The sequence below is a fragment of the Podarcis filfolensis genome (assembly GCF_964270895.1).
Source record: "Podarcis filfolensis genome assembly, chromosome: 16".
Lineage (NCBI taxonomy): Eukaryota > Metazoa > Chordata > Lepidosauria > Squamata > Lacertidae > Podarcis > Podarcis filfolensis.
Genome location: NC_139620.1, coordinates 10,440,348 through 10,454,583, shown reverse-complemented (window position 1 = coordinate 10,454,583; position 14,236 = coordinate 10,440,348). Strand labels below are relative to the sequence as shown.

The following is a 14,236-nucleotide window of genomic DNA, read 5'->3' as shown; positions in this document are numbered from 1 at the left end:
GGAGACATTTAAAAGCTAAAGTCAACAATGCACGCAAAAAAACAATGCACACAAAAAAGTACTTGTCCGTGTTTTTCTACGTGCCTGGATATGTATACCTGCAAGGGCCTGTCTTTATCTTCGAAGCGGCCTTAGATGTCTGTGTGCCCGTACGCAGCCCTTCGGAGGCTGCATAACTTGCAACGCGAAACTGCGATGTCAGGATTTAATCTGCGCAAAGCCTCTTTTCCGTACACTCCCTTCCATTCCTAACTCCCAGGCCCAGGGCTTCACCCTTTGCATCTCAAATGCCAGGTGCTCCGAGGCAGAAATTCAAAACCTCTTTAATTTTTGATTTCACGCAGCGGCTGTTTCTTCGGTCCACGAGCGCAGAAAGCAACGGGGAGGGTGGGCATTGCTTGTGTGGACAGAGGCGGCGCGTTTGCGGCATTACTAATGAAGTTGGGAGAGAAGGCAGGGGTGCAACAGGCGTACAGACAGCCCTGCTGGAACGGTGGAAGGAGTTGGGTATGTTTAGCCTGGGGAAGAGAAAGCTGGGAGGTGACACGATAGCCATATTCAAATATCTGAAGGGCTGTCACATTGGAAGATGGAGGAAGATTGTTTCCTGCTGCTCCCTAGAGGGCAGGACCGGAACCAATGGATCCAAATCGCAAGAGAGTATTGGCAACTCTCTTCTCCTGTGGTTTCCAGCAACTGGTATTCATAGTTGTCATTACTGATTGTATTTGTATCATACCATATTTTTTCCCTTATGGTTCTCTCTCCCATAAATACCCTGTGAAGTAGGTTAGGCTGAGAGACAGTGGCTGGCCCAAGGTCACCCCCAGTGTGAGCTTCATTCGTGGCCGAGTGGGGGATTCGAACCCTGGTCTCTCCTAGTCCCAACACCAGGCATGGGCAAACTCGGCCCTCCAGATGTTCTGGGACTACAACTCCCACCATCCCTAGCTAACAGGACCAGTGGTCAGGGATGATGGGAACTGTAGTCTCAAAACATCTGGAGGGCCGAGTCTGCCTATGCCTGCTCTAACCACTATACCGGCATGCACTGGCTCCAGCCATGGATTGGTCTAATCTTTTAAAGCCATCCAGTTTGGTGACCATCAACTGCCCCCCCACTGCTCCCCAGTTCAGAACATCACCCCCTTCTCACAAAGGCACATCTGTCCCCAGTGTATGCAGGGGACGCAGAACGGTTAGCACGGCATTTAAAATGAATCATGAAACCAAATCATGGAGCACAATTACACTTTTGGCTTGAGGCAGAAGAAGGGGAAAAAATCCTAAGCAACAAGAGGAGAAAGGAAGACTGAAAAGAACTGGCTATGTTTAGCCTCGCAAGCAGAAGGTTAAGGGAGAGAGGGAGGGGAAGTGTGGAAGGATGGAGAGATGGGTCTGCTGACAGCCTTCAAACGGCTTCAGATTACATTTTTTTGCAGCCTGCAAGTGGAGATCTGCACACATTCGTGGATGTGGGGGCGGCTGTTTGTGTGTGTGATAGCGTCTCTATGTGTCCTGTCTTCCCTCCCTCTCGCAGACATCCCATTCACAGTACTTCTTATAAACTGTGCCTATACAAAACACACATACGCATTTCACCCCTCTCCCCCAGAATATTCTCAGACGCAGTCTAACAGCTGACCCCACTCTGTGCTGGGTTTTGCAGGGAAACAGCAGCCTAGGATTCTTTCGAGAAGAGGCAATGCTCAGGGACAGATCCTGCACCTTTACAAGCTTAGATCCTCAGGAGCCGTTGGTCATTTGCCCTCTTGTCACAATGCAGGTCACAAAAACCATATGTGTGTTTTCTTTTATTTAGGGAACGGTCTCAGTCAGTGAACACAGGTTTGCTGTTTAAAAACAGGCTGAGGGCCACTCACCTCACAGCACAATAACTGCTGCTGCAAAACGACAGCGCAGCTCGCCATTAATTCTCCAATTGTTGCTGAATGCCAGGCCTGTGGAACTAACAGAAAACCAATTCCTTTCCCCCCTTGTTCCGCATCCAGAGAGAGATGCTGTTGCACACAAAAGGGCCCAGCTGCAGTCCTTCATTGTAGCTGCTAGTCACAGGAGACCAGGTGCACGTTTGGGTTGTGTGTGTGGAACAGCGGGACTTATTCCGCCCTGGGGCAAAGCATCTGGGTTCTGTGAACATGGGAGAAGAGGGACTCACCTGGCTGGACGGAATCAATTTGTGCATTAGTTTCAAATCGAGCAAGAGGCCTTCTGCACCGCTGCAGAAAAAGGAACGGCCAGGAGGCAGAGGACGTTTCCAGGTTGACTGGCTCCTCTGGGGAGGGAAATTCTGCCGGGACTGCCGCTTTTCGAGAGAGCGTTGCTATTTCAAGAGGAATCCAGCTGCGGATGGCTCAGGCTCCGTGGGATACATCTGTGAATTGCTCAGGTGAGAACAGTAACAGCCTCTGATGCCCTATAGCAGGGATGGGGTGGGGAGCCTGTGGACTTCCAGGTCTTGGTGTACTCCAGCTCCCATCATCTCTGACCATTGGCCACACTGGCTGGGGTTGATGGGAGCTGGAGTTCAACAGCTTGGAGGACCTGATCCATAGTGGATGAGGCCATCTCAAACAGGTGCTGGGATATCCTAAAGGACAGGTGAGGAACCTTCGGCCTTCCAATTGTTGTTGGACCACAATTCCCACCAGCTGCAGCGAGCTTGGCCAATGGGAGATGATGGGAGTTGTAGTCCACCAACAGCTGGGGTGCTAAAGGATCCCTCCCTCTGTCCCAAACAGCCTTAAATTCATCCAGCCTCTAACCAGGGTTGAATAGCAGAAGAAGGCGATTGCACTGAAGGTCCTGCCTGATGGTTTCCTTCTGGAGTTTCGGTCCACTGTAGGAAGTGTGTTGCTGGATTAGCGAGGGAGGCCTTGTGGTCTGAGTCAGCAGGGCTCCGTCTTTCCCTCTTTGTTTTCTTCCAAATCGCTTCTCAAAACTCAATTTTTTTTCTATTAAGCCCTTTGCCTTCCCTCTGTAATCCTTTCTCCCAAACAAAACGTAGCTTAAGCGCATCTGAGCATTTAAGCGCACTGGTTGGTGGTAAGGCACGATGCTTTGCATGCAGAAGGGAGAGGCTGTTGCACTCGGCTTCCGCTTGTGGGCTTCCCATTGGTTGGCCACTGCGAGAACAGGATGCGGCCCCCTTTGGCCTGGTCTAGCTTTTCCTTGTGCAGGGAGGCACATTTGGCATTGTGAGTTGGGACATAACTGTAGAGCAGCGATGGGCAACCTCTGACCCTTCAGCTGTTGCTTGGCTACAACTCGCAGCAGCCGTGCTCCCTGGGGACTGAGGGTTGCAGTTTCCCCAGCCTGGATATAAAAGCTGGTTGCTGTGGAAAACTGATCAAGCGGGTGCTTTCACTGCACACAAGCAGGCCTGGCTGGCTGGCTTTTCCTGGTCAGTTGGCAAACCACCTTAGAGGAGGGAACAGTGTTTGAAATTAGCCAGGCACATTTTGCACTTGACCAACGGCCAGGATGGTGCCTGACATCTTCACCATCTGGAGGTGAAAGTCTGGGGATCCTTGAACTACTTTCACACTAATACCCCGTCCTGTAGAATTCTATCAGTTATCTGCGCAATTGAAATGAATTTCAGGAACCAAAATTCTTTTCCTGTGCAGCCTGAGCCAAGGGCAGTGAACAATGTGATAGTGAATTGTTGTTGCTTCACATACCCCACCCCACTGCCCTGCTCACAGTTGTGAAGAATATTCTTACATTGTGAATGGTTCATGTCACCATTAAGAAAAAGAGGTTGGAATAGGCTAATATATATGTGGACTGTCCCTGGGTCAAGGAACCTTTCTTCTTTTAAATTCTCAAAGTTCTTAACCGAGCTCAAGATTGTCATCTGAATTAGCCAGATGTTTAACTGAGAATGCGCCAGTCCATCATTTGGAAAAAAAAAAGACTTTGGCGCCATCTTAAAAAGGTAAAGGGACCCCTGACCATTCGGTCCAGTCGTGGCCGACTGGGGTTGCGGCGCTCATCTCGCTTTATTGGCTGAGGGAGCCGGTGTACAGCTTCCAGGTCATGTGGCCAGCATGACTAAGCCGCTTCTGGCGAACCAGAGCAGCGCACGGAAACACCGTTTACCTTCCCGCCGGAGCGGTACCTATTTATCTGCTTGCACTGGTGTGCTTTCGAACAGCAAGGTTGGCAGGAGCAGGGACCGAGCAACGGGTGCTCACCCCATCGCGGGGATTTGAACCGCCAACCTTCTGATCGGCAAGTCCTAGGCTCTGTGGTTTAACCCACAGCGCCACCCGCGTCCCATCTTGCTTGCCCCCAAATGCCAACTAAACATTCCGCTTTGGCGACTGTAACCTTGGTTTAAGAATCCATTTGGCGCCTAGCTTATATTTATGAGTTTCTAACCCTGGGAGGGCAATGTGGTGTGCATGAGCCCCCACCCCCCAATATATCAGGATAATGGGACTATTCACCAGCCACAGTCAAATCGTTTCTTTTTTTATTTCCAACAGAATTTCTTTATACAACAGTCCCCTGGGGAGGGGGGGTCATCAGTTTTAAAAAAGAGCGCAAGGAAGGGAAGGGGCATAGGAATCAATAGTACCACGGTGAGGTGACCGTTCCCACCACCACCACCCCCAAATCCTCTAGGACCAGACTTTCCAGATTTCATTTGCGGTCTGTCCCATTTGTTTCTGTTTTGACCACCCCTAAACTGGACGCATCATAAGCAGGCTGGATCCAGACAAAAACATTTCTCCCCTAACGAGCTAAGAGGACACCGTCAAGGCAAGAAAATCCAAATAGAAAGCAGGTTGTCACAGGGTTATATCACACACACAAAAATTAATCAGGTCCCAAGAAAGAGTGGTCAACTTAATTAAGTGACAATTGCTCCGAAAACCCAACTTGAACTACAAATGTTAAGAAATGATAATACTCATCAACATGTTCTGGAACACATTCCCTGCTGGTTTCTGAAGGTCAAGCAAGTGTTCGATAAATAAATAAATAAAAATCACAGGAGCAGGCCGGGCCAGGTTTTGGGTTTTGTTTTTTTTAAAAGATTTTTTTTAAAAAAACTGCCAAATTGGCAACACGTAAGCCCAGGACTTCCATCCAAGTTTCCATGTGCTGTAAATAATGCTGGCAGGAGGAGCCTCTGAGAACGCACAGAGTGCCTTTCACAGCCTTCACTCTTTCTCACACACACAGAGAGAGAGAGAGAGAAAGAGAGAAATTTATGTGGGATTTGATGGAGAGGGTATCCAGATCAGTAATCAAAACTCACACATAAATATATGGATTTGAAAGGCCGTTTCCACCCCTACCAACTTTCTTGGGTGTACAGATCTACCGGTGGGGGCAGGGGGGACAGGGGAGGCTATTTCGGCAGTTCAGGAAATGACTTCTTGAGAGAGGGCTTGTTCTGTGACAGCTCCCTGAATGGCTGGGCCTCCCTCTGCACAGAGAGGTGTGTGTATATGGCATTGTCACTGCACAGCTTCTGCCGTATGCAGGAGAGGCACCTCTGTACCCCGGCCTCTAGCAATTAAAGGTATTTTGTTTTGTTGGATTTCATCTCTTCTGCTCTATTGGGAACAGTTTTGATTGTTAACTGCTTTATCTGTTTGTTTGTTTTTTACAATTGTATTGCTGTAACCTGCCCCTGGGACCTTAGTGAGGGTGAAGGATGGGTAAGAAATTGAATCAATCCATCAAAATTACTTGCAAGGTGGCCTTGCCCCATATATGCCCACTTGACAGCTCCAAATGTGCCACATAATGCTCATTCCACATTTGTATGAAGTCGGTATTTAAGTGTGCCAGCTTTGGAATTCTCTGCCTATTAGCATCCAGGCAGGCACCTTTTGGGCACCTGCTAAAAACGTTTTTGTTTAGGCAAGCCTACCGAGATGTGTAGAAATGCTGACCTTTAATCTGGTTTTTATCTCATTGTTGATTTTCAATAATTTGTTTGAAAAGGTTTTTATTTTATTTTTTGCTAAGCATTTTATTGTTTTCTTCTTTCTCTAAACTGCTTTTGAGGTTTTTTTCTTCTTTTTTTTACAATCAAGCAGTATGTAATTTTTTAATGAAAAAAATAAATAAGATGGTGTATTGCAGTACCTCTGGGCTGAGCAACAAACTGGCCTGGCAGACGATGTAACACCCAGCTTTGGTTCTGCTATTTCCACCTCTCGGTGATTACAAATATCATTACTTGTCTGAGGGAAAAATATTTTCCATACGTGTGTGTGTGTAAACACACACACAATATATATATATATATAATATTGTGCGTGTGCGTCTTAGACTAAAAGGTAAGAGTAAGAATAATTACCATGTTCAGACCTCAATCCAGAAGAAATTATTTGTGTATAAATCTCAATAATTTCAGTAGTGCCTAAGGGTGACTATTATTTTTTTTATATGGAATTTTTAGGGTAGAAAAACAGCTTCAAGGACTAGGGTATTAAAAACCAGGAAAAAGCCTGGTTTAAATGATTATTCATTAAAAGATTTAGGTATTTTACAAAAAATAATATCTGGATATCATTGATCTTCCACACATTTCACACTGTGGTTCCACACATTTTCGGCGGAGAAATTGTGTCGCAAAATCGCGCCAACCAAACCGGCTGCCACTTTCTCCAGATTAAAAAACTGGATGTCCCTGTTTTCCCTGGGACACTTGTGGGATATGTGAGTTTTGGCCCTATCAATAGGCAGCCCCCCCCCTTTTCACTTAAATAAGTGCTGAGGACTACTGGGCTGATTTTTCTCTGCTGCTTACTGCTTTAATCTGTATTTTTCATTTAATTACACTTCTTTTAAACTGACTCCTAATCATCATCATCATCATCATCATCATCATCATCATAACAATAATTTTATTATTTGTACCCAGCCACTTATCTGATTTTACTGCAGTGGATCAGTTAAGTTTTAGATGAGGATTTTACTGTTTGTAAGCCGTTTTTATTGCAAAGTGGAGTCTTAAGCGCAATAAACAAAAACAAACATTCAAAAGGCTTGTTTAAAAAAATGCCGAATTGCTTTTCAATTCAAGACACAGTGAGGGCCTTTAGGAACAGAGGAAGCCGGACCATGGGTTCATCTTAGCTTAGTGTTGTCCACACTGACTGGCAGCAGCTGCCTCTGACAGGAGCCTTACCTGGAGCTGCCAGGACTCAAACCTGAGACTTTCTGCATGCAAAGTAGATGCTCTCCCACTGAGTTATGGTCCTTCCTGGATCACGTGGGCTTTCTCTTCAGATGGCTTTTAGAAAAGGATGAGGCACATTCTTGAAGGGGTTGGGGGTATAAGTCTATCAACAGCTGTCAGCTAGGATAGGTAATAGAGCCTCCATGTTCAGGAGCAGTTAGCATAAGCTGAGGGCAAGCAACATGAGAAGGCCCTTTCCTTTCCAGCCCTGCTTCCCATAAAGCATCTGGCTAGCCACAGTTTGGGACGCTGGATTAAGAAGAACGTGGGGTCTGGCCCAGCAGGGCTATTTTTTTCTTATATAGGTTCTTATTTTGGATTTATCAACACCTGGCTTTAGGGGCAAGTGCTGGCAGAACCTTTTGCACGCAAGGCAGATGTTATGCCACTGAGTTCATACCCTCCAACACCATGAAGCCAAAATCCAGGATGCCACCGGTTTTTTAAATCACGAGAACATGGCAGCCATTGGGATTGCTGTGATCTTGCACACATTTTGCACTGTGGTTCCACACTTTTTCAGGGGAGAAACTGTGTCGCAAAATCGCGCCAACCAAAAGGGCCGCCACCTTCTCGGCTTTTCCCAGGACACTTGTGGGATATGTGAGTTTTGGCCCTATCCCCTAAAATAAAGGAAGATTCCAGTCCTCGTGGAAAGGCCTGGTTTTAAAAAAGACGCTGCCTTAGACTGAATCAGACCACCATCCATCTAGCTCAGTATTGTCAACACTGGCTTGCAGAAGCTCAAGCGTTTCAGGCAGGGAGTGATTTCTGGCCCTACCGAAAAATAAAATAAAACCAGGGTCCGTCTCCCATGAAAGGGAGGCCTCTCACTCCTCTCCCAGAAAAGCCAGGAGTTGTACCAAAAAGGAAAAGCGCCAGCGGGGAAGATAGGCCCGCGAGTTGCCATGACAACAGAGTGCCTCCACGACTTCCAGTCACAGCATCCCTTCCCCATCTGACAACATTCAGCAATTCAATTCAGAAGGAAATAAAGGAGAAGAAAAGGGAAACTGCGCTTGCTGAATAACCGCTTCCCATAGCAGACTGATTGCTCTTGTTGGAGCAAGAGGAGGGGAAACAAAAGCTGAAGAATTGGGGAGGGGGGCTTCCCCTTCCGAACCCCCGCCCTTGAATCTCCTCCGCTAGCAAGGGTGACAAAATGGCCGCCCAACTTTGCCACCACAGTTTTGCTGAGGCTTTCCCTCGCCTCTCCAGCCCTCCTCCTTCCTTCCACTGTGGAGAAGTTGTTACCGTCACCAAACCTACCAAAGAAAATAAGGCGGGGGGACGCGACATTCAACTATATCTCGAGGAACACCTCCCCAGGAGCTGGGGCCGTGGAAAGAAGTTGGGGAGTGGGGTGAACCACACACAGACCTTCTCCCCAGATTTATTTATTTTTATATATAAATATCCCAAAGCAGTAGAAGAACACACACATACACACAAAAGGTTCCCTGTCCAGCAAGAGCTGGAGATAAATGCAGCTGGAGAGAGACCCTAGTTCTGCTTTACACATAGTGCCCTGCACCCCAATACGGTCTGGACCCCTCAACAGAAAACTCCATTCCGGCTGCGGCCCTCCCTCAATGAGCTCCTTGCAACGGGGAGGTCCATCAGCAGAGAGGCCGGATCCGGCTTCCTTTTCCAAAATATAGAGCCGGCGGTCGTTATTTCTGGGGCTGGGGGGTTTGGTGGTGGTGGTGGTGGTACGGCAGGCCCCCCTATCCGGTATGAGGCAGCAGAGTATCATTGTCCAAGGCAGCCAGGAAAAGGACAGTCTTGCAGCGTGAATTGGCTTCGGACATGGGAGTGGGGTGGGGGGCCCTCGGGCCTGACATGGGTCCGTCCCACCCCGCCACACAGTCTTGGCACGTTAACTTCGTAGTCCAGGTGTGGTGGGCGGCCCCCACCCTGCAAAGGGTGTCTGTTAGAAACTCACCAGCGTATAAACCATACTGGAAAGCAGGAACGTGGAGCGAGAAAGGAAGGAGAGAAGAAGCCGTCACCAAAGTCAGGAGTAAGACAGCAAAGATCACAGGTGTCCCCCCCCTCCCATAATAATAGTAGTTAAGAAGCAAACTATGCATTAGGATTAATAAGGAGCAAAAATTAGGTAAAAGGTAAAGGGACCCCTGACCATTAGGTCCAGTCGTAACTGACTCTGGGGTTGCAGTGCTCATCTCACTTTATTGGCCAAGGGAGCCGGCGTACAGCTTCCGGGTCATGTGGCCAGCATGACTAAGCCGCTTCTGGCAAACCAGAGCAGCGCATGGAAACGGCGTTTACCTTCCCGCCGAAGCAGTACCTATTTATCTACTTGCACTCTGATGTGCTTTCGAACTGCTAGGTTGGCAGGAGCAGGGACCGAGCAACGGGAGCTCACCCCGTCGCGGGGATTCGAACCGCCGACCTTCTGTTCGGCAAGCCCTAGGCTCTGTGGTTTAACCCACAGTGCACCCGCGCAAAAATTACCAAGCGTTAATATCAAGATGTGGAAAATATGGATACAAGAAGGAGAAGCAGGACTAAGATGTGGAGATATGCTCCAGAGATCCAGACGGTGGGGAGCCCCAAGAAATTAATAAATACAATTTGGACTATAATTTGATCTTTTTTATTTTAGTTTTTTATTTTTTAATTGAAGTATTATGATTGGGTATTTAATTGGATGTTTTTTATTGGAAAATCAATAAAAATGATTTAAAAAAAAAGGATTTATAAGGAGCATGGAGCTACCTCGACCCCTTCCCATTTAGTAACAACATCTGGAGGGTCACGGGTTCCAGACCTCTGGTGCGTTATTTTATTGATTCATCTGTAAACTGCTGAGAGACTATTTATGGTGAAAAGTGGTCCATAAATACTAGAAATGAATTTTTTAAAACTGTATTTCTTCTACACTGGGCTTCTTCTTATACACAGCTGAACCAGTAACAACGACAATGCTTACAGTGACATAAAAATAATAGCAGATTTCTGCCTAAAAATTATTTTTAGTAGCCGTGTTGTCCTCTTCAGGTAGCTGCGGACCTTGGAAGCAGTTTATTTCATCCCCAGTGGGGAAATTAGGCTTTTCTGAACTGTAAGTTAAAAGCTGGGGTGGAGCTTGTGGAAAAGGCTTTTGAAGCGGCGATTATCTGATGTATCCCTTCAAATGGACAAAGCAGCAACATCCATTTCTAAAATAGCAGCATGGTATAAGAACTCCTTTGGTGCTACCTTCTCATTTTAAGGATTTGTACGGAAATGGAGAGACAGGATCGCCTTTACTAAAGCCCAATTAAATCTGCAGCCCCGTGGATCTCAAAGATTGTGCCCTAAAGATCCTCTATACAGCAGATTGTTACTGTGCATAGTGAGTCTGCAGCAGCCCCCCCCCCCCAACTTCCCAAAGGCAACGCCTCTCTAAAATCAGAGCTGACCACACGAAGCTCACCTGTACAGGTAATAGAAGAATGACACCAGATAAAAGGCCAGTTTGCACCACGATTCTTTCTGACAGTAGTTTAAGATATCGGCATTCATGATGGAGACGGCGTCGTACATCACTTCTGAGCCATCTGCTGGGCGGTGGAAGTACCTGGAGGGCAGGTGGGGAGGAAAGAGGTGAGTGAAAATGTCCAATCTCTCCCCTAAATTTCCATCTCGTGGAGGTGGTGGTTGTCTTAAAGAAGATCTGCTACATTTGAGCCAATTCATTGCTTAGATTCATTTACTGAAAACCTTTTGATAAGACATATGCAAAAAAGGTGTTCCCTGATCAGTTAGGCAAGGCATTATTTATTATTACAATTAACCCTGCCTTTCCTCCAAGGCTAAGGGTGAGAAACCTGTCACCTTGCGGGATTCTCAACTGTTGGCCATGCTGGCTGGAGCTGATGGAAGTTGGAGTCCAACAACTTGGAGGGCCCCAAAGTAGATAATTGTGAGCTAGAGGGATTAATAGTCTGGGTATACGTCAGCTTCCTGTTTTCTCAGACCCAGAAACATGGTGCAGGTATGGTCTAATGATACAATTTAAATATTTCATTTCTGCTGGCAAAGGGCAATCTTCCTTCCCCTCCTGCTTCCTGCATCCTCCCCTCCTGCACAAGTTTCTATAAGCATCAATTTCCTGGGCTGCAACTTCAAACCTACAGAGATGTACAGAAATAGACTATAATCTAACTATCCTTCCAGGTTTGTCCCAGTGCAGGGAATGAGATGATCCCCTAAAGCTATTTATTTATGTTTTGCAAACAGGTCAAGTTTCACAGCTAACACAATTTAAAAACCTGTGTCAGGTTTTATGGTATATGTGTGTGTGTGTTTTTGTTTTTAATTTCATCCAAACTTCAGTTCAGCACCCAACACAGTAAGTCCTGGAATCCAGGTGCTATATTTCAAAAAATAAATAAGCCAACTTTCCTTTCTTTTAACATAAGTTATATATCAGCAGGTATATAGGGATGCGGGTGGCACTGTGGGTTAAACCACAGAGCCTAGGGCTTGCTGATCAGAAGGTTGGCGGTTCGAATCCTTGCAACGGGGTGAGCTCCCGTTGCTCGGTCCTTGCTCCTGCCAACCTAGCAGTTCAAAAGCATGTCAAAGTGCAAGTAGATAAATAGGTACCGCTCCGGCAGGAAGGTAAACGGCATTCCTGTGCGCTGTTCTGGTTCGCCAGAAGTGGCTTAGTCATGCTGGCCACATGACCCAGAAGCTGTACGCCGGCTCCCTCGGCCAATAAAGCGAGATGAGCGCCGCAACCCCAGAGTCGTCCGCGACTGGACCTAATGGTCAGGGGTCCCTTTACCTTTATATATCGGCTACAGTTTCCATTTGTAATTAATTGCTATTCATCTTGTGTTGTCTGAAACTGCCAAAACTGTGGCTGTGGTTTGCTTGAAATAAGCTAGCTTCAAATTATGATCTCTGAAGCTGGCTTGTTTCAAACAAATCAAAGTTAAAAAAATAACCACAGTTTACGGTTTGGATGTACAGTAACACTAAACTGTGGTTAGTTGAAAACAGAAGTGAAAGATTTGAGTGTCTTCCTGGCGGCTGTACAAATTGATTCTGGTGTTAAACTACTTCCCAGTGCTGTAAACCAGGAACAACGAACCTCCAGACATTGTTGGCCTCCAATTCCCGTCTCGCCCAGCCAGGATGTCCAGCGGCGAGGGCTGGAGGGAGTTGCAGTTCGACAACATGTGGAAGGCTACAATCTCCCTGTCGTGAACTGCAGCAAGGAAGCACTGGGGTGTGTTTAGGCCATGTTGGTGTTCAGCCTCACCTCCACAAGTGGTAGAAAAGCAGCGGGATATTAAGTCCCAAAGTCACCCATTCAGCTGCACAGAGAAACATCAGGCAGAAAAGGCCATGGATGGAATATTCGGGAACGACGAGCTGCAAGAGAAACCCTCTGGTCAAAAAGTGAGGCTATTTTGGGCACATATTGAACTCAGTGCGACACACAGCAGATAAAAGGGGAAAAACCTATTAAAAACAGCCTCCCTCAAAACCTGGTGTCCCACAAATGTTGTTGGGACTACAACTCCCATCTTCCCGAGCCTGTGGGCCAATTCCCCCCACCCTGCCCACCGGATTTAGACCCTAAAGACCTTCAAGCAGAGAAGTCCTTTGAACATAGAACCGGAAAGTAGGCCACCCGGTCACCCTTCTTTTGCCACAGCTCTTCTGGAAAGATGGGTGGGTTGTTAAACCACTATGGGAATTGTAGCTCTAGGAAGGGTGTTCTGACAACTCTCAGCAGCCTTAACAAGCAACAGTTCCCAGGGTTCTTTGCGAGGAGGGCATGACTCTTAAAAGAGCGTCTCCACCCCCATCATTCTGCCCGGACACTGAGGTCCAAGCTCCAAGGGCCTTCTGGCAGTTCCCTCACTGCAATAAGCCAAGTTACAGGGAACCAGGCAGAGGGCCTTCTTGGTAGTGGCACCCGCCCTGTAGAATGAACTCCCACCAGATGTCAAAGAGACTACCAGAATTTTAGAAGACATCTGATGGCAGCCCTGTTTAGGGAACCTTTTAATGTTTAATTGGTTATTGCATTTTAATATTCTGTTGGAAGCCGCCCAGAGTGGCTGGGGAAACCCAGCCAGATGCAGTTCCCACTTGTCAAGCCCAAGGGCACAGCTACACCCATTTAAAGCACTGTGATACCACATAATAATAATAATAATAATAATAATAATAAGAAGAAGAAGAAGAAGAAGAAGAAGAAGAAGAAGAAGAAGAAGAAGAAGTTAGATTACCTTTACCTTTACCTTTACCTTAAGGGGTGCCGAGGATGAGGTGTGTGTGTGTGTACATGAAAATAACATACAAAATGCATTATATCTGGGGAAATACAAACATTATGGAAAACATGCTTTGCAAAAACATGTATAGTAGGCAAAAGTGCAAAAAACATGTGCATATAAATGCATATATTAGTGAAACTAACGTAGAAAAATGGGCTGTTTTAGGGAGAACTGCTTGCAAAAGCATAGATATACTGAGCAAAATGGGACAGAAAAATGTGTGTATTAGAAGAAAATTTGCACTAAACTTCTGGTGAATTTTCATGAAATTTGGGGGAGGGGCGGGAATCACAAACTGATGTGGAAAGGTGGAGGACTGACCTTAACATCAGAAAGATGAAAAACCGAGAGAAACTGGAATTGACAGGTTTGCCCATCAGGGAGATGAGAGTGTCATACGGTTCTCAAAGGGAAAAGGTTAAATGAGGGTGAAAGATACCAGCAAACAAAGAGGCAAAAAGGCACTCACCTTTCTCAAGAGGCAACAGATGCGTTCGATGTTTTTCAACCTCTCTCTCTATACAGAAGTACAGAAATAAAAAAAATGAAATAAACGCTAGTCAAACTGCTAGGGGAGCAACTGGGTTAGATGGAGGGAGGAGGGGGAGGATATGGGGAGAGTTGATGGATCCTCAGGGATGTAACCAGAGAACATTATATAAAATGTTGGTCTTATTCAGAGTAGACTCCTATCACTAGG

At 46.6% G+C, this 14,236-nt stretch overlaps 1 protein-coding gene across 1 annotated transcript in view; it reads right to left on the bottom strand.

The window, feature by feature from the left end:
* Nucleotides 1–4,484: 4,484 nt before the first annotated feature.
* The window catches only part of CNIH2 (cornichon family AMPA receptor auxiliary protein 2), a 50,521-nt gene continuing 40,769 nt past the window's right edge, over nucleotides 4,485–14,236 (bottom strand). The window contains exons 3-6 of the mRNA XM_083591623.1: nucleotides 14,006–14,053; nucleotides 12,510–12,622; nucleotides 10,674–10,817; nucleotides 4,485–9,192 (exon numbers count right to left, since the gene is read on the bottom strand). Of these exons, the coding sequence (XP_083447749.1) occupies nucleotides 9,165–9,192; nucleotides 10,674–10,817; nucleotides 12,510–12,622; nucleotides 14,006–14,053 (333 nt within the window). The 3' untranslated portion in view covers nucleotides 4,485–9,164. The remainder of the gene's footprint in view (nucleotides 9,193–10,673; nucleotides 10,818–12,509; nucleotides 12,623–14,005; nucleotides 14,054–14,236) is intronic.